General features: G+C 45.3%; 1 protein-coding gene across 5 annotated transcripts in view; it reads right to left on the bottom strand.

Annotated features, from left to right (window-relative positions):
• Window positions 1–21252, bottom strand: part of LOC309479874 (uncharacterized protein) — a 169144-nt gene that overhangs the window by 1574 nt on the left and 146318 nt on the right. For 3 of the 5 annotated variants that reach the window (XM_082144150.1, XM_082144151.1, XM_082144149.1), the window contains exons 6-8: window positions 915–1280; window positions 316–375; window positions 90–170 (exon numbers count right to left, since the gene is read on the bottom strand). In XM_082144150.1, coding sequence (XP_082000276.1) covers window positions 90–170; window positions 316–375; window positions 915–1280 — 507 coding nt within the window. Of the gene's footprint in view, window positions 1–89; window positions 171–315; window positions 376–502; window positions 523–914; window positions 1281–21252 lie in introns of those variants that run through there. The other 2 variants (XM_082144152.1, XM_082144153.1) reach the window with 2 other exon arrangements.

The following is a 21252-nucleotide window of genomic DNA, read 5'->3' as shown; positions in this document are numbered from 1 at the left end:
GACCTCTCGTATGTGTTTTTATCATGATTGCAGATTGTTCCAGATCAGATGAGTGTGAATCATCAGATTGTGTGCGGCTCAAAACTCACCAGCTCTTCTTGCACAGATGATCTGAAGAAGAATCACAGTAGGAGCAGCAAACACTGCCATCTCAACAATAATCACAATCACTGCAGGAAACATGAGAGGAAGAAGAGAAACTGTACATGACTGAAGTCAAGGGTATTCAACTATCAACAGTTATTGATGAAGCATTTACAGACTGACTGATAGTTTAATGTTATAAAGCTGTCAGTATAAATGAACGTGTCGTACCTCTGTATAATGATCCAGCAGACACACTGACTCCAGTTTCTGATGCTGTATCAGCTGGATCTGTGGATCACGTCTGTTAGTTCAGTTCAACACATAATGCCACATATACACAACATCATCATCACATAATACTGGAGCTTCACATCACAGAAATGATGAATATGTGCACGAGTCTGTCATCTATTATCTTCTTACTTCACTCTCAAGCTGTCAGGAGGAGAATGGCAGTAGTTGAGAAGAGACTGTATTACTGTATTACTGTGTTACTGTATAATTTATTCCTGGTTTATATGAGATTGAAACACAGTTGAGCTTCTGCAAATAAACCTTCAGCTTGAATGAAGGACATAAGCCTTATAATTCCTAAAGCCGACCTCCTACATGGGTCATACTAGGCTTTAATACACTCGTCTGATTTATGCAATATATCATGTATGACCCATGTAGGAGGCCAATATTGGGAATTATGAGGATTGTTATGCAGTTTATGACTTTGACCACTAATATTTTACAACTCCAAAACGTATGAAGCTATCAGAAAGAGTAGAGCCAATCTGTGGAAGTTTTCACAAATCTGTCAGAAAAGAGTGTTTTCTCACCTGAATACTTGACAGTGTATCTGACTGAGATCTCCAGTTGATTTCCCAGAGTAAGCTGACATCTCCACTCTCTGTTGTCATCTTCATTCAGGAGTGTTGTAGTCAGACTGATGATTCTGATTCTGATTCTGATGATGATACAGCGATATTGATCTGATGATGATGATGATAATATCTGATATCTGGAGTCTGTCTTCAGATCAACACCAGCCTGATTCACCCACAACAGCTCAACTCCCTCAGAATGGACCAAATCATCACAGGAGACTGAATACAACTGACAGGAGAGAGTCACAGAGCGGCCTGGACTGATCTCAGTCTGTGAGGATGAAGATGAAGATGAAGATGATGATGGAGACACTGAAACTGAACACAAGACACAAATCACAGACTCTTCAATCATCATCTGAGTTTAAAGGGAGAATCTGCCCTTTTTAAATTGTCCACATAATCATAAACTTACCATGAAGAACATGCAGATAAACACGTGCAACAAGTCCTTGTTCTCCATTCACAGATTGACTGCAGATGTATGATCCATAATCTTCTTCTGTGACGTTCTTGATGTTCAGAGAGCAGTCAGACTCCAGACTCAGTCTCTCATGTCTCTCTGTGTCTTTATTCTTTATCCCTCTAGTAATCAGTTCAACTTCTGCTGAATTACTGAATCTGTTATTGTAGGTCCATGTAGTTGATTTGCAGTCAGAAAGAGCTTTATTACAGGACAGAGAGACATTTTCACCAGAACTGATGAACACATAATCAAACACTTCACTGGTTCCTGAAACACAGTATATCTCAGTGATCATTATGATATATATTAATAAATGAAACATAAAACACACCAGCATAAAAGCAGAAGTTTTAAATCATAGTATTTTTCCTGACTTAAAGCAAACAACACACTCTCCAGAATAAACTATTAGTCTTTATCAGAGAGCTGTTCAAATCACTGACACACTCTTAATATGAAGATAATTCTTCATCATCAGATGTTTGAGTGACACTATGTCCAGTATCAGGAATAATACAGTATGATCTGTGTGTATCAATACACAACTCTGAGATCACAACGTGAATGTGTGCAAGAATAAACTGAGCATGTTCAAATGAACTCTTTCCAGACTAATTCCACTAAATGTCTTTAGAGAAAATACAGATTTCTTTACCTGTGAGAAGTGAAGAGAGAATGATCAGTCCCAGCAGACACAGATCACACTTATCAGCCATTTTCTGTTTCTGTCAGTCTTCCTCTTCATTATATATAGTTACAGCTCCTCCTTTAAACATCATCAGCTCCTCCTGTGGTTATTAACTTCCTCTCATCTGACATACTGGATATTTTGTTGATATATGTGCTGATTCTTGATGTGTGTGTGTGTGTGTGTGTGTGTGTGTGTGTGTGTGTGTGTGTGTGTGTGTGTGTGTGTGTGTGTGTCCGTCTTTTGCCTCTAACAGATAAATGTGAGAGGCACAGGCTGGGTTCTCAACAACTGTTAATGGAAACACTTACCAAATAAGCTTTATGTATGTGCTGCATATAATAAGTGTGAAGAAGTATTTGAATATGTGCTTTTTGCAAGTGTGTGTTAACTGAGGACCAGCATGGCAGTGTCACATCAGTGTGATATCCAACATTACAGACTGAAAGGGAAATCATTTCTTAGCGGATGCTCTCATGTGAAGTGTCACTGTATACAGCAAACTGAAGATGTTTCTGTAAACTTCACTTCCATTGAAGACAATAGTGTCATTATCCAGCTCAATTCAATTCAATTATTCTGTGTTTTCATTCAAAAGGGTCAAGTTCAGTTTGACTCATAGTATTTTCAGAATATTAAACTGATCAAGCTGAATGTGACAGTGGCACGAAACCAAAACTCATCTTTTTAAAGACTGTACATTTGAACATTCTTCAAAAAATGTTGCAAGTAAATAAACATTAAAATAAAGTGTTACAAAAAAAGTAAATGCAGTTTAAGAACATTGTTGCACAGTGAAACACGATGTACAGTGTTTGATCAGATTCTTTTGTAAACGAGGCATAATGTAATGCACAGTTTGTGAAGAACAGTTTGTGAAACACATTTCTCCAGGTTTGGAATGCACACAGCGACACCTGCTGGTCAATGCTAATATCATGCAGGAAAGATCATCAGTGTGTTAGATGGTTTAAAAAGGCTTGACACATTAACATATACACACACATAAACACATATTAAATACATAAATGAGTTCTTGGAAGTTTTTGTTGTTTCATAATCTTGTATGTGGGCAGTGCTTTTGTTGAACAGAGGGGAATGATGGAGTTATTTAGACTGGATAAAAGAGGGTGAAAGTGAATAATATGAACTGGACAGAGAGAAGTGGAAGTCAATATTTCTTCCAGTCTCTTCAGGCCGAGTCCAAACCCTTCTCGAAGCACTGCAATCAAACTAGGCTTCGAATGTCCCTTCACTAAAACAACACAAGTCTGGATATGGAGATCCGACTGGAAGAACCTGACGTTCTCGACACAAGCTTCAAAGCCTCTGTATCAGGCGCAACATCACTAGCTCAAGGAACATACAAAATAAATGAAAATAATCCATGTCATGAGCCCTTTAATTGTGACACACTGAGTATATGTTAGAAATCATTTGCTATAGTTAGTTTGCTACTGTATGTTTTCCTGACTTAAAGAATCACAAGGTAAAAAGAAGCAATATAGCATAACAAAAAAATTAACATTCCTTCAATGTCAGGCAAATGAAAGAATGAATGAATGCAGAAAACATGAAATACTGTGTTTATGTGATGTTGATAATCATTTTGTCCTTTTCACTGCCCATGAAGAACAATAATCGTCCACAAGATATAGTTAAAAAATTTATTCAAATATTATTGGTGTTCCTTTACATTTCTCTGAACAGCAAGTGTTGAAGACGGCACATAAAATAATAGGGGACGGCACACATCCTTTGCACTATATACCTTTGTGCCTAGTATTTAAATGTATTGTGTTGTCTATGAATGTGAACCACCAATGTAGCCGGAACTAATATCCCCAAGGGAATTAATAAAACTGTAAACTTGAAGTGAATGGAGAGTCAGATGCAGAAAGGAAACTCACAGAAGGGACTATGAGCAGAAATAGACAGAGATCCCCACACCTGGGGCCTCATTTATAACCGTTGCGTACGCACACACAGGCCCTGAGAGAGGCGTACGCACACACAGGCCCTGACAGAGGCGTACGCACACACAGGCCCTGAGAGAGGCGTACGCGCACACAGGCCCTGACAGAGGCGTACGCACACACAGGCCCTGAGAGAGGCGTACGCACACACAGGCCCTGACAGAGGCGTACGCACACACAGGCCCTGACAGAGGCGTACGCACACACAGGCCCTGACAGAGGCGTACGCACACACAGGCCCTGACAGAGGCGTACGCACACACAGGCCCTGACAGAGGCGTACGCACACACAGGCCCTGAGAGAGGCGTACGCACACACAGGCCCTGACAGAGGCGTACGCACACACAAGCCCTGACAGAGGCGTACGCACACACAGGCCCTGACAGAGGCGTACGCACACACAGGCCCTGACAGAGGCGTACGCACACACAGGCCCTGAGAGAGGCGTACGCACACACAGGCCCTGACAGAGGCGTACGCACACACAGGCCCTGACAGAGGCGTACGCACACACAGGCCCTGACAGAGGCGTACGCACACACAGGCCCTGACAGAGGCGTACGCACACACAGGCCCTGACAGAGGCGTACGCACACACAGGCCCTGACAGAGGCGTACGCACACACAGGCCCTGACAGAGGCGTACGCACACACAGGCCCTGAGAGAGGCGTACGCGCACACAGGCCCTGACAGAGGCGTACGCGCACACAGGCCCTGACAGAGGCGTACGCACACACAGGCCCTGACAGAGGCTTACGCACACACAGGCCCTGACAGAGGCGTACGCACACACAGGCCCTGAGAGAGGCGTACGCACACACAGACCCTGAGAGAGGCGTACGCACACACAGGCCCTGACAGAGGCGTACGCACACACAGGCCCTGACAGAGGCGTACGCACACACAGGCCCTGAGAGAGGCGTACGCACACACAGGCCCTGACAGAGGCGTACGCACACACAGGCCCTGAGAGAGGCGTACGCACACACAGGCCCTGAGAGAGGCGTACGCACACACAGGCCCTGACAGAGGCGTACGCACACACAAGCCCTGACAGAGGCGTACGCACACACAGGCCCTGACAGAGGCGTACGCACACACAGGCCCTGACAGAGGCGTACGCACACACAGGCCCTGAGAGAGGCGTACGCACACACAGGCCCTGACAGAGGCGTACGCACACACAGGCCCTGAGAGAGGCGTACGCACACACAGGCCCTGAGAGAGGCGTACGCACACACAGGCCCTGACAGAGGCGTACGCACACACAAGCCCTGACAGAGGCGTACGCACACACAGGCCCTGACAGAGGCGTACGCACACACAGGCCCTGACAGAGGCGTACGCACACACAGGCCCTGACAGAGGCGTACGCACACACAGGCCCTGAGAGAGGCGTACGCACACACAGGCCCTGACAGAGGCGTACGCACACACAGGCCCTGACAGAGGCGTACGCACACACAGACCCTGACAGAGGCGTACGCACACACAGACCCTGACAGAGGCGTACGCACACACAGGCCCTGACAGAGGCGTACGCACACACAGACCCTGAGAGAGGCGTACGCACGCACAGACCCTGACAGAGGCGTACGCACACACAGGCCCTGAGAGAGGCGTACGCACACACAGGCCCTGAGAGAGGCGTACGCACACACAGGCCCTGAGAGAGGCGTACGCACACACAGGCCCTGACAGAGGCGTACGCACACACAGGCCCTGACAGAGGCGTACGCACACACAAGCCCTGACAGAGGCGTACGCACACACAGGCCCTGACAGAGGCGTACGCACACACAGGCCCTGAGAGAGGCGTACGCACACACAGGCCCTGAGAGAGGCGTACGCACACACAGGCCCTGACAGAGGCGTACGCACACACAGGCCCTGACAGAGGCGTACGCACACACAAGCCCTGACAGAGGCGTACGCACACACAGGCCCTGACAGAGGCGTACGCACACACAGGCCCTGAGAGAGGCGTACGCACACACAGGCCCTGAGAGAGGCGTACGCACACACAGGCCCTGACAGAGGCGTACGCACACACAGGCCCTGACAGAGGCGTACGCACACACAAGCCCTGACAGAGGCGTACGCACACACAGGCCCTGACAGAGGCGTACGCACACACAGGCCCTGACAGAGGCGTACGCACACACAGGCCCTGACAGAGGCGTACGCACACACAAGCCCTGACAGAGGCGTACGCACACACAGGCCCTGAGAGAGGCGTACGCACACACAGGCCCTGACAGAGGCGTACGCACACACAGGCCCTGACAGAGGCGTACGCACACACAGGCCCTGACAGAGGCGTACGCACACACAGGCCCTGACAGAGGCGTACGCACACACAGGCCCTGACAGAGGCGTACGCACACACAGGCCCTGACAGAGGCGTACGCACACACAGGCCCTGACAGAGGCGTACGCACACACAGGCCCTGACAGAGGCGTACGCACACACAGGCCCTGACAGAGGCGTACGCACACACAGGCCCTGACAGAGGCGTACGCACACACAGGCCCTGACAGAGGCGTACGCACACACAGGCCCTGACAGAGGCGTACGCGCACACAGGCCCTGACAGAGGCGTACGCACACACAAGCCCTGAGAGAGGCGTACGCACACACAGGCCCTGAGAAAGGCGTACGCACACACAGGCCCTGACAGAGGCGTACGCACACACAGGCCCTGACAGAGGCGTACGCACACACAGGCCCTGAGAGAGGCGTACGCACACACAGGCCCTGAGAAAGGCGTACGCACACACAGGCCCTGACAGAGGCGTACGCGCACACAGGCCCTGAGAGAGGCGTACGCACACACAGGCCCTGACAGAGGCGTACGCACACACAGGCCCTGACAGAGGCGTACGCACACACAGGCCCTGACAGAGGCGTACGCACACACAGGCCCTGAGAGAGGCGTACGCACACACAGGCCCTGACAGAGGCGTACGCACACACAGGCCCTGACAGAGGCGTACGCACACACAGGCCCTGACAGAGGCGTACGCACACACAGGCCCTGAGAGAGGCGTACGCACACACAGGCCCTGACAGAGGCGTACGCACACACAGGCCCTGACAGAGGCGTACGCACACACAGGCCCTGACAGAGGCGTACGCACACACAGGCCCTGACAGAGGCGTACGCACACACAGGCCCTGACAGAGGCGTACGCCACTTCCGACGCTAAGTTGTGATTTATAAAAACAAACTTGACGGGAAAATTTGCGCACCTGCACGCAAACTCTGACCCATGCGTACGAGCGTTCTGGAGATGGAGCAGTTTGGCGACACCAATGTTGAGCTGGAGTTAAATGTCTTTACATATACAGAATATACAGAAAGATAATACAAATATAATTTCACTCACCAAGCCTGTCACTTGAAGCAAATATCCATCCCTTCTTAAATGTCCGCGCCAGCGAGCGCTCTGGGCCGTTTAGTGAAACTGACGCAAATAACAGTTTAAATAAATAAAATAATGATTTTAAACTATGTTTTACTTCTGATATAAACATTTAGATTAAATATGCCATTCAAATTAATGGAGTTAAACACTTAAACATGAAATCATTACTGAAAAGTTACAAAAATGTTTATATTCAAATTCAATCAATAGAAATATTTGTTGTGGATGCGATGCTTCTGAACACTTCCTGTGGCGTGCTGTACGTGTTTTAATGTTTTAACCACAGAGATAATTGCTTATCATGATAATACCAGATTGTCTGAGAAAATAGTTTCGTACAAATAATGCCCAAGGACTATCTGTTTCCATTAAAAATATAAATCAATTAAAAATACAATTCGGCCAGTGAACAAGATTGAGAAAAACTTTCTCTGAAATGTATTTTATACACTATTTGATTTATGTATTCAAAAACAAGGCAAGGATAGGAAACTACATGATTTTTATTAATGTAATGTGTCTTGTACCGTTAAACGTTATCACGTGGATGAATAATAATATGCAAATGATATGCAGATGAGGATCTGCATAGTAAAACTAGGCGTTGTAAGCTCCATATATGGTTATTTCGGGGCGGAGACGCATGTGCGCACAATCTTCCGCTGACTGGGATTTATAAAGTGAATTCTGCACAGGTTCTGGCGTACGAACAGGTTTATAAGTCTGAATATTTTTTTGTGTACGCCATTTTTGGCTTTCGGGCGCACGTACACTTTTAGTAAGGTTCCTACGCACAGTTTTATAAATGAGACCCCTGATCTTGAGTGATGAAACATCCTCACATACCCATACACATATCGTCGCTGTCGGGCGGAAACCTTGTATGTCCAAATTTGGTCAATTTCATATTTTTTCACAAATCGATGCTATTGGTCAGTCCCCACGTGGTTCTGTTATTTTTACAAATTATTAACCAATCTAAAGTGTTGAAAATAGCTTGAGAGCAAATCTCGTAACTCCATTTTAAATGTCTACGTATTACTAGGCTTATTATTAGGCTTATTATACTTGTGCATTGAAGTTTTAAAATGTATCTAATATTATACTTGAATTGAATTAAAAGTTTTGGATACCAGCTTTAAATGATTGTTTTTATTATTATTTTACTGACTCGAAGTTGGCACTGTGCATATTAAATACCCCAAGTAGCAGGTTTTATTTATGGGAGAAAAAGGGTCTGTCTACTGGCGCCAGTAAGTTAAGCCTATTTTTGCATAACTCTGTCTGTTTTTTAGACAATAACGAGTGAAAATAGTTAGGTTAGATACATTTGAGTAGGCTTGTTTTGTTACAAATCGATAGCTGTAATGCTTCGGGTGCAGAAGGAAGCCCGTGAGCCACGGAGGTAAGTTTGCGTGCAGATTAGGCAAATTTCCACCTATTAGACAACGTTAGTCAGCTCTGTTACGACAGAAACGAGGAAACAATGTGCAAGTAAAAGCTCTTTTACTTAGAATGAAGTAGTGATGATGATGATGATGATGAAAGTCCAAGATGATGCAGGCTGTGGCGCAGGGACTTCGATGGCCAGACGCGGTGAAGACAGAAGTGCAGGGTGCTCTGAAGTGCCGACAAAATCCTGACATCAAACGAATCCACAAGACGGAGACCGGAACACAGGAACTCAGGACGGAGACGATGAACAGGAACGGGAACAACATCAGACACAACACAAGGACTTCATACAACGATCTGACAGGGGAGATGAGAAAGTGGTGAGTTTATATATTGTGATGAGATGGGCTGCAGCTGATGATGAGTGATTGCAGCTGGATCGCTGATCAGTGATAACAAGCCGGACACACCCACTCACGCACTCACACACATGTAAACAAACAAAGCACGAGACGAGAGAGAGACATTGGATCTATGAACCGTGACAGTACCCCCCTCCCTAGGAACACCTCCTGGTGTTCCCAGGCCCCCTTACCTGCCGATTATAATCATCGATAAGGGAGTGATCCAGAATGTCTCTGGCAGGTACCCAACTTCTCTCCTCTGGACCGTAACCTTCCCAGTCCACCAAGTACTGAAATCCGCGTCCCCTCCGCCTTGAGTCCAGTACACGATTGACCGAATAAGTGGGTTCCCCATCTACGAGTCGCGGCGGGGGAGGAACCGGGACTGGCGGATTAATACGAGAATGAAATACGGGTTTAATTTTGGATACATGAAAGACGGGGTGAATCCTCCTGTACGCTGGAGGTAGGTTGAGGCGGACTGCCACCGGACTAATGATCTTGGTGACAGTAAACGGGCCAATGAATTTGGGAGCAAGTTTATTAGACACGGAACTGAGAGGAATGTTCTTGGTAGAAAGCCACACTTTTTGACCAGCGACGTATACGGGAGGCCTAGACCGGTGGCGATCGGCTTTGGCCTTGGTGCGCAACCCCACCTGGAGTAGAGTCTCACGGGCTCTAGTCCACGTGCGGTGACACCTCTGGACGAAGGCGTGAGCGGAGGGGACCGCGACTTCGGATTCCAGACTAGGAAAAATTGGTGGCTGGTACCCTACGCTACACTCAAACGGAGATAGGCCCGTAGATGACACTGGCAACGTGTTGTGGGCGTACTCCACCATAGAAAGTTGTTGACTCCACGAGGAAGGATTCTTGGAAACCAAACATCGTAACGTTCTTTCCAAATCCTGGTTGGCTCTCTCAGTTTGGCCATTGCTCTGGGGGTGGAACCCTGAGGACAAACTGACAGTCGCCCCCAAAAGCTTACAAAATTCTCGCCAAAATTTGGACACAAACTGGGGTCCCCTGTCAGAAACCACGTCTATCGGGAGGCCATGTGACCGAAAGACGTGGTCAACGACAATCACCGCTGTCTCCTTGGCTGAAGGTAATTTGGGCAAGGGAATGAAATGGGCCGCCTTCGAGAACCGGTCCACCACAGTCAAAACTACCGTGTGACCCTGAGAGGGTGGGAGGGCGGTAACAAAATCTAGAGCGATATGGGACCAGGGTCTCGAAGGGACCGGCAGCGGTTGGAGTAACCCATCTGGAGGTCGATTGGAAGTTTTACCAGTGGCACAAACTGAGCAAGCCAAAACAAAATTGTGAATGTCACGAGCCATGAGAGGCCACCAGAATCGTTGCTTGACTAAAAATCTAGTGCGACTGACTCCTGGATGACAAGCCACATTGGAAGAATGCCCCCACTGAATGACGCTGGACCTCAGACCCTCAGGCACAAATAAACGATTCGGTGGGCAACCGACCGGAGGCGTTACCCCTTCTAAGGCCTTCTTGACCTTCGATTCGACCTCCCATACGAGTGTGGAGATGAATAGAGTCTCCGGTAAAATGCACTCGGGAGTAGACGGGCGTTCGGAACGATCAAAAATGCGCGATAAAGAATCAGGTTTGATGTTTTTAGAACCTGGGCGGTACGAGAGAGTAAAATCAAAACGACCGAAAAAAAGTGCCCACCGAGCCTGCCTGGAGTTCAATCTTTTAGCAGTCCGAATGTATTCTAAGTTCTTGTGATCAGTCCAAACGATAAAAGGTACCCCCGACCCTTCTAACCAGTGCCGCCACTCTTCCAATGCTAACTTGACTGCCAACAACTCTCTGTTCCCAATGTCATAATTGCGTTCGGTAGGAGATAGACGATGAGACAAAAACGCGCAAGGATGCATCTTGTCGTCTGAAAGAGAGCGCTGGGATAAAACTGCTCCTACCCCCACCTCTGACGCATCGACCTCCACCACGAACTGACGTGATGGATCAGGGGTTGTCAGAATAGGGGCTGAAACGAAGCAACCCTTCAGTTTGGCGAACGCAGCCTCGGCTGCGTCTGACCACCTGAACGTCGTTCTGGGGGAGGTCAAGGCGGTCAGAGGTGCGGCTAGTTGGCTGAAGTTGCGAATAAAACGCCGGTAGAAATTGGCGAACCCCAGAAATCTCAGTAGGGCCTTACGAGACTCTGGACTTGGCCATTCCACCACAGCCTTGATCTTCTCAGGATCCATGCGCATTCCCTCAACCGACACGATGTACCCTAGGAATGGAACAGACTGTGCATGAAAATCGCATTTCTCCGCCTTGACAAAAAGCCCATTCTCTAGCAACCTCTGAAGCACTCGTCGGACGTGCTGCACGTGTTCCTGGAGAGAAGAAGAAAAAATCAGTATGTCGTCCAGGTAGACATATATGAACTGATCTATCATATCTCGCAGCACGTCATTGACGAGTGCCTGGAAGACCGCTGGGCTGTTGGAAAGGCCAAAAGGCATAACCAAATATTCAAAGTGCCCTCTGGGGGTGTTAAAAGCGGTCTTCCACTCATCCCCCTCCCTGATGCGGACCAAATGATAAGCATTACGTAAATCCAATTTTGTGAAGATGGACGCTCCCTGCAACCTCTCGAAGGCTGAAGACATCAACGGCAAAGGATAGGTATTCTTTACCGTGATGTTGTTCAACCCCCGGTAGTCAATACAAGGTCGCAGGGATCCGTCCTTCTTCCCCACAAAAAAGAACCCCGCCCCCGCTGGTGAAGAGGAAGGACGGATGAACCCCGTTGCTAGAGAATCAGAAATATATTTCTCCATAGCCTCCCTCTCAGGTGTCGAGAGTGAATATAACTTGCCTTTAGGCGGAGCCGTACCTGGTAATAAGTCTATAGCACAGTCATAGGGACGATGTGGAGGAAGAGAAGCAGCCCGAGACTTACTGAACACCTCCTTCAGGTCCAGGTACTCCGCGGGCACGTTAGACAGATCCATTGCCTCCTCCTGGAACACAGGGACAGAAACAGACGGACAAGCAGACACTAGACAAGACTCATGACATCGACTGCTCCATGCTGACACAGACTTGAGCTGCCAGTCCACTTTGGGGTTGTGACGGATGAGCCAGGGGTGACCAAGTACTATGGGTGCAAGGGGAGTGTCCAGGATGTAGAATGAGATGGTCTCAGTGTGGTTGCCTGATGTGATGAGGGTGATGTCTTCAGTAGCAAAAGTGATGGTAGGAAGTTCTTGTCCGTTGAGTGCATGTACAGCGATCTGATGTGTGAGGGGTTTGAGGGGAATCTGAAACTGACGTGCAAATGAATGGTCCATAAAATTACCCTCAGCCCCGGAGTCCAAGAGTGCTCGACAATCGTGAATGCGTGCTGACCATCTCAGTCTTACCGGAAGGAGGGTAGATGTTGATGAGGTCTTCTCGGCGGAGATCCCACCCGATAGTAGCCTCATACTTACTATCGGGCTTGGCCTTTTTACCGGGCAGTTGTAAGCGTAGTGCCCGGCTCCTCCACAGTACAGACAAAGGCCCTGGGACCTCCGCCTTTCCCTCTCCTCCCGGGAAAGCCGAGCTCGACCCACCTGCATGGGCTCGTGATCGTAGACGGGGCTGACCGCGTCCCCGCCTCCAAAACGTGGACCCTCGGCTCCTGCCAGAGGGCGACTGCTCGTTGCGCGACTTCCGACTCTTGATAGCCGTGCGTCGACTCGTAGCGCCAGAGCGATGAGGTCATTGAGTGACTGAGGTAAGTCCAAGGCGTAGATTTCCCTTTGGACGCGGTCAGCCAGCCCATGCAAGAACATGTCCCACTGCGCCTCCTCGTTCCACTGGCTCTCCGCCGCTAAGGTTCGAAACTCGATCGAAAACTCTGATACAGATCTTTCTCCTTGACGTAAATCGGCCAGCATCCTTGCGGCTTCTCTCCCGGCGACAGCGCGGTCGAACACTCTCTTCATTTCGGCGGAGAGCTCCTGGAACGAGGAACAACACGGGTCTTGATTTTCCCACACCGCCGTTCCCCATAATGCCGCTTTCCCAGTCAGGAGAGTGAGGACAAAGGCGACCTTGGAACGTTCATTATTGAAGGTCTTGGGCTGGAGGGAGAAATGCATGGAACACCGGGTTAGAAAAGCCCTGCAAAAATTAGGTTCACCTGAGTAGGGTTCTGGAACTGGTAGGCGGGGCTCTGACTGGGATGGGCCTTCCGATGGTGTGGGGGGAACGGCTGGTGTGGGCGGCGCAGTGGGAGCTCGCATCTGTTGGATCTGCCGGGTGAGCTCGGACACCTGCGCCACTAAAGCCTGAACAGCGCGACCAGTATCATTGAGGTCTTTCTCTTGAAGATCCATACGCGCCATGCTGTTATTGATGTAATCCTCCATCGATGGTGCTGTACTACTCGCTGTTTCCATGTTGGGTCAGATCGTTCTGTTACGACCGAAACGAGGAAACAATGTGCAAATAAAAGCTCTTTTACTTAGAATGAAGTAGTGATGATGATGATGATGATGAAAGTCCAAGATGATGCAGGCTGTGGCGCAGGGACTTCGATGGCCAGACGCGGTGAAGACAGAAGTGCAGGGTGCTCTGAAGTGCCGACAAAATCCTGACATCAAACGAATCCACAAGACGGAGACCGGAACACAGGAACTCAGGACGGAGACGATGAACAGGAACGGGAACAACATCAGACACAACACAAGGACTTCATACAACGATCTGACAGGGGAGATGAGAAAGTGGTGAGTTTATATATTGTGATGAGATGGGCTGCAGCTGATGATGAGTGATTGCAGCTGGATCGCTGATCAGTGATAACAAGCCGGACACACCCACTCACGCACTCACACACATGTAAACAAACAAAGCACGAGACGAGAGAGAGACATTGGATCTATGAACCGTGACAAGCTCATCATTTTTTGTTCTGCTTCACTTATAGCTCTTAAACCTTTAAAATGGAGTTTAGGAAGATGTATGTAACCACAGTCGTTAGCTTTGATTAACTATTGAAGCCTTTTCTCTTGTCAAAAGGCTCAACGCGACCGCCAATTTTGTTTGCGTGCAGATAATTTCCGCCTATTTTAGACAGCCTAATATTTTGGTATTGCATCACTCATATCTCTTAAACGTTTAAAATGGAGTTTAGGAAGATGTATGTAACCACAATCATTAGATTTGAATAGCTCTTAAAGCCTTATCTCTTATCAAAAGGCTGAACGCGACCGCAGACTGTGATGAACACTGCTGGCAGCAGCGACGTCTGTGTCCGTTCCATTCTAATCAATGACAGCGTAACCTCGTATCTCCCTGCTCACAAGTCATAAATCTCGTATCTCCGATTAAACATGATTTTAGGGAAATGTTGTGATAATGTTGGTATACAACAGTATATGATAGCAATATAAGGTATAATACCAACTTTAACGATACAATGTTTAATAACTAAAAAAAAATGCAGTTTTTTTAATTTCCTGAAAAATAATGGTTTTGGAGATACGAGGATTCCGCCCGACAGCGACGATATGTAAAATATGTACAGATATTAAATTTACATGCATGTAATTAGTATATTGTATATTGTCATATGAAGTAAAAACACACATGAAACTTATTAGAAATAGGAACAATTTCATTTTTGTAAATGTTTCACATAATGTAAGGGAAAAGAGTGTGTAGAGTGTGCTTGTGCTAACTCTCCATAAGGATTCCCAGTTCTGTGCCTCGAGTTCCCTTTCGAGTCGGTTTTCGCTTTTCCTCAAAATGCTGAAGCCTGATTGAATCACTCTTTTGCTTTGCAATAGCCAATGGCGTTCAAGGAATCGCCTAACTGGCGGGCTCAACAGCTATATAGGCGAAGCCTGGTGCCAATTTATCTTTTTCCTTTCACCTGGAGCCTGTTTTCGCCATTGACCTATGCGACAAGAGTGGACGATGAGTGTCTCTGACCCGGGTGCCTGGTCGGTGCCCTACAGAAGAGGCTAGCTCCACCCTGACCTGTTTGGATGCAGAACTGATGAGCATCCTCTTGGAAGCTGTGGCAGATATGGGATTGGACTGGGCGACCCCCGAGCAGCCTTCCAAGCGCTGGATGGGTCTTTCCTCTGCCTTGAGCCATGTCGAGCTACAGCCCACATCGCTGAAAAGGCATATGTTTCAGCGGGACATGCAGCATCTGCTCTCCACACGATGGCAGTCCTGCAGGTCTTCCAGACTCGACTCCTGAGACCTGGCCCTGTCTGCTGCTAGGTCACCTGGGGGAATTGGCCGCAGTATGGGCAGCCTCGTGGTCCTGCATCATCACCTGTGACTGACACTCACTGAGATGTAGATGTTACACATATAGAAAGGAGCAGGCGTCGATTCTGGTGCAACACATTTAATAAAGGAAATATTGCATGCAAACCTGCAAGACAGATATCAGATTCAATGTCAATCACAAGTGGAGCGTCTCAATTCTGTGTGTTAGCTATCTGCTCGTCTCTGCATTAACTGCTATATTACGCATTCTCATTCAATATTACATTTTCTCATTACTCATTTTAGCATTATCTATACCATGGCTGTTAAACAAACTAATGAAATAATTCACTTGCAAATACAGTTTACATTAAGCACTTGAACACATATCTTGCACCATAAAATCAAAAATAAACCATGTTAAACTTAATTTGAACCCATACAATTCACTTTGTTTGTTAAACACTTTTCAGAATACATGCATTCTATTTTCCAGCATGACTTGTTTACTCTAAATAACAAATAACACTGTAATGTTCTCTTATGTCACCTTTCATAACTCTTTTATATCATTACTGAGCAAATTACGTCGTCTGAGTTTAACTCTGCCACCGCGACATACCCTACTATTTGCACGAAATGGTGGACACCCGCGAACTCCACGCGCGTTACTGAACCCGCATCACTTAAACTATAAATTTAGCCATCAAAATCACACAATAACTAAATAAACATCGCTGTGAATAATGTATTTTCATATCTGTGCACAATACAGACTCACGTTTCACATACAAGCTTTCATTACTGTTGTTTCTGATCATGTTCAAGGAATCGCATTACCCCTATCCTAAAATCCCTTCACTGGCTTCACTAAACAAAGAAATAAAACGCGTGTCAATATCCTCGGACCCTAGTTGCACGGCCTCTTGCACGACCTCCTCTGCTTCGCCCTCGACCCCGGACCTGTCCTCGAGCTGACAATGCGGTACTTGTCTCTGGAGTGTAGTCCTCATCAGAGTCGACAATGTTTTCATCATGGAAACTCTTACATGCAGAACACCATATATGTTATGAATCTTACACGGAATTCATCTTCATCACAGTGTAACTGATGGTAATGGAAAAACGTGCATCAATGCAACCTGTTTTTAGCTTTGCCTTATAGATATAACTAGCTCGTTAGCGAATCAAAAAAATATATATTTTAAACTTTACCAATGCTAGCTTGATAGTGAGTACTAAAATACATCTTATTTATTTATATTCATAATGATAAAGTTAGATTTTTTTTATTACATGTGATTCTGACATGATGTCACTGCATGCACTGCGCTCCTCTCCGCTCGTCTCAGGTAAATAATGCGTCTTCCAGCTCAGCGGTCGGAGTCGCGCGTTCATGTGTTTTGGGGGCGTGGCTTTGGAAGGAGCCCAGAAGGGAGGGGGTGGAGTGAATGGAAATAATGAGCTGTCTTTAAAGGGGTCATATAATGCCATTTTTGTACAAGCTAATATGATTCTTTAGGGTCTAAATTAAAAGTTTGTAATATACTTTAATTAAAAATTCTCATTAGTATTGTAAGAAAACACTCATTTTACCTGGTCAAAAACAGCTCTGTTTTCAGCACGCCGTTTCAGTGCATGTGTCTTTAAATGATAATGAGCTTTGCTCACCCCGCCCCTCTGTTCTGTGCGTACACCGTTTGTAACACAATAGCTGTGTCCCAATTTGAAGGCTGCATCCTTCGAAGGATGCAGCCTACGTGGCCTTCGAAGGAGGCTACGAATGTAGCCTTCATTGGATATCTAATTGAGCCACCAGGTGTCCCCAATTGCCGCCTTTTAAACGGTGCGAGAGGAGAGCTGCCGTCCTACATGACATTTGTGAAATTTCAAAAATTCCAAATTCAAACAAGTAAATATGGAGCCAGAATTGCTCATTTTTATTTTTATTTTTTATATGTTACTGGAGGAGATGGTGTTAGGGATTCATCCCCGGCGCCGCCGGGTGATGTATCTCAGGCTTTGCCAAGACCATGGGCAGGTAAATTTAACTGGTTTGCTGCGTCCTTAATTGACGGATTACACTTTTAAATGTAGCTAATTATTGGTTCAACTTACTTGAATAATCTAATGATACATATGAAAATACAAAATACACAAAACGGTTTGAATGTTGACTTAAATCTTACCAAGATTCAATTTTATATAGTTTATTCTCTTGACCATGGTGAACATATTTTGAACCCTGTTTTATTTGACACAGTTTAAACACACACAAAAAAAAAAACAATACAAAAAAAATTTAGGAAACACATTACTGCAACTAGTCATTTGCAGCTGTCACAGTTGCTAGGCAACAAGACCTCCATAAGTTAGTTAGCAACAGTTTGTAAATGTGATGGTGGACTGTAAGGAACTACATTTGTTACTACTGAAGTACTTTTTTCCCCTCACAGGACAGCAATACTACAAAAAACATGGTCGTTTACAATATGATGTAATTTTGTAAATTAAACTACCCAACAGTAGGCTATATAAAGTACTTAATGTAACAACATTCAACCTATTCAGAAGTAAAATGCAACATAGCAGTAATATTGATGCAAAAGCATATATATATGTGTGTGTATAAATATATTTCTGGATCCTCAAGTTTGCTTAACACGTTTATATACAAAAAAACTACATAAGAGAAAGACCATTGCCTTAACTAGTTGTCTCATTGCTGTGGGCTTTGTATAGGGTGAGGGCTAATTTTTGCATACAAGAGGCAGCTAGTGGAAATATTACAAATGGTTAATGCCTTTAATGACTTTGACTTTTACCTCCAAGCCACAGTGGCCGAGTTTTTGGCCCCTGTAAATAAATAATCATGTTCGGCCCTTAAACGAATAAAGTCAGCCGTCTGCTCCTTGGTCCCTGAAACAAAAAGAATTACAACAGGTTTTGCCTCAGACCACCTGATAAATGAAGCTGCAGTTTTTTAGTTTAAGTTCAGGTTTTTTAAGAAACACCCCTGGGTTTTAACACTTGTTAAAAACCCTTGTTAAACTGACAATTTATTTAATGTAAACAGTTTATTAAATAGCTGAATAATGATAATTTTTGGCTTTGTTTCTGCAAGGCCGGGTTTTTTTTTTCTTCTTGTTTTTCTTATGTCATCTGAGTCATTGCCCTATTGAATCCTGATCTGTCCCTGCCGTGGAAGCACTGTCTGTAGTTTGGACATGGTGAGCCAATCATCTACTTGATCATACCTGGAATGAAATAAAACAATAATTTTGCCGAACTGGTAGGATAAAACATATTCACCTTGAACTGTGCTATTTTGTTATTTTTAGTTTTTTCCTCTGGATTTCCCTTGGATCACTCGTTGGATTTATCCTATTGAACTGAAACTGGACTACTAGCACGCGGACAGCCTTTTGCTACTGTCACAGGCGTCTAGTCTTCTGTATCTGACCAGCATTTTCACAGCTGTACCTGCCATTGAAAGTTGCAGATTCCATTCAACCTATGTTGGAATGCATCTGGGACATTAAGAAATGGTTATCAATTACCTTTCTCCAACTTAATGAGGACAAAACAGAAACAATTGTTTTTGGTTCCCCAGAATTGAGGAGTATTCTCATTAAGGTAGTCTCTTTTAATTTTATCACAGGCATGTCAGATCACAATTTAGTTCTTATAGCACAGAAATTAAACAAAAATAGATTTACATTTAGAATAAATAAGAAAGAGGCCTTTTATAAAATACCTAATAAAGATTTGGCACATTTTGACCAAGAGTTGGAGAAGGTAGACTGGAATGTTTTGAACTCTAATGACAAAATAGGCTCATTTTGTGGGAGCTTTTTAGATCTAATTAATAATATCAAGGTGAAATTTATTAAAAAGTGTGTTAACTTGTATAAAAAGGCACATTTACCCTGGTTGACAAAATTTGGAAATTGATGAGGAGAAGAGATTATCTACTTAAAAAGGCGTTAAAAATCGAACATTGAAAATGATATACGTCTATTCAAGAATTATCGGAATAAAGTAGTGAAAGAACTAAGGACTTCGAATTATTTCTAGACCTGCAAAGAGCTTTCGACACGGTAAACCATAACATCCTGTTATCTAAATTGTCCGCTCACAATATTTCTGAAGAGACATTATGATGGTTTAAGATGCACAAGAATTAAGAGTACTATGTCTTCTATTTTGGACTGCTCAGTTGGGGTGCCACAAGGCTCCATTTTGGGCCCTCTCTTGTTCAGTGTATATATAAATGATCTTCCAGCTATTTGTCCTGAAATTCACGTACAAATGTACACCGATGACGCTGTGATATATGTCCATGCAAAATCAAGTCAGAAAGCAGCAGCTGTGCTCCAGGGAGCAATGGAAAAAATCTCAGATTGGATGGTACAATCATGCTTGACATAAAATTTTAGCAAAACAGTTAGTATGTTTGTTTTTTTTCAATAAGGAATACGTCTCACTCTGCGCCGGAAGTTCTTGGAAAAGGAACAAGGATTCACGAAGCAGAGTCTGTCAAGTATTTAGGCGTAGTGTTAGATAGGACACTGTCATTTAAAAAGCATGTTTCTAAATTGATAAAAAAAATTCCGATATATTCGCCCTCAAATGAGCACAGATGCAGTCAAGCTTTATATGCATGTGATGATATTTTCACATTTTACATATTGCATCACAAATTGGTCTCTGTGGCAAGGGGGGCGTGGCCCAGTGGAGTCTGTGACGGGAGAGAAGATTGGGAGACAGGTGCGGTGTAAGTGGGTCAAGTGCAAATGATGAACACCTGTGCCTTATTGCAGTGATTGGTATGGAGAGAGAATAAAAACCACCTGGAAAGGAGATGAGTGGAGAGAGACCAGTGGAGAACTGTGGGTGCAACGTGCAGAGAGCTGACAATAAGTGGAAAGAGTGGGAAACCTGAGACGAGAGAAGCCAGAGAGCTCGAGTAGCATATTGGATGATTGCTGACACTTGTGGACTGAGTTTAAACGCTGTATGCGTGAAGTTTGTTTTGTTTCTTTATTTCTAATAAATACCCGCAGTCTCCGCAAGCCGACCCTGTCCTCTTCCTTCCCTGAGTCTTTAAAAGTGCTACAGTCTCTTTCAACCAACTCTGTACAAACAGGCACTTAAAATTTTAGATAAAAAAAACCTGTTTCATAAATTATTAACGTTTGAAAATTTCGTTTTGTTTTTTCGAATGTTAGTTTAGTATATAAAATTCTTCATGATTTGGCCTCACAGCCCCTGAGAATGTTTGTTCAATCTTGTGAAGACACAGGACTTAGAACAACGCAAGCCTCCTCCAGAGGGGATTATGTCAACTTTAGGTCCTCTACATTTGGACAGAATTGCTTCTCTGTGAAAGCTGCAGGGATGTGGAACTTTATGTGATGTGGAAATTTACTGTTTGAGAGAGTAGTACTTTGCAACAGTTTTAATTTAACTTGAAGAAATGGTTGAAAGACGGTCAGATTTGTGATCATTAGCACAAAACTGGTAAATTGGGGTATTGTTAAAAATGTAAGAAGGTAATATTCTTATTTTATATGAAAAACAAAACAAAAATGCTGTATCAGTATTTTATATTGTGAATGAACTCATCAGTAAGAATGCTCATTGTCCACTGTATAAACCTGCTGTCA

Source organism: Leuciscus leuciscus (genome assembly GCF_965113295.1).
Source record: "Leuciscus leuciscus genome assembly, chromosome: 1".
NCBI lineage: Eukaryota > Metazoa > Chordata > Actinopteri > Cypriniformes > Leuciscidae > Leuciscus > Leuciscus leuciscus.
This window is presented reverse-complemented; position numbering and strand designations above follow the sequence as displayed.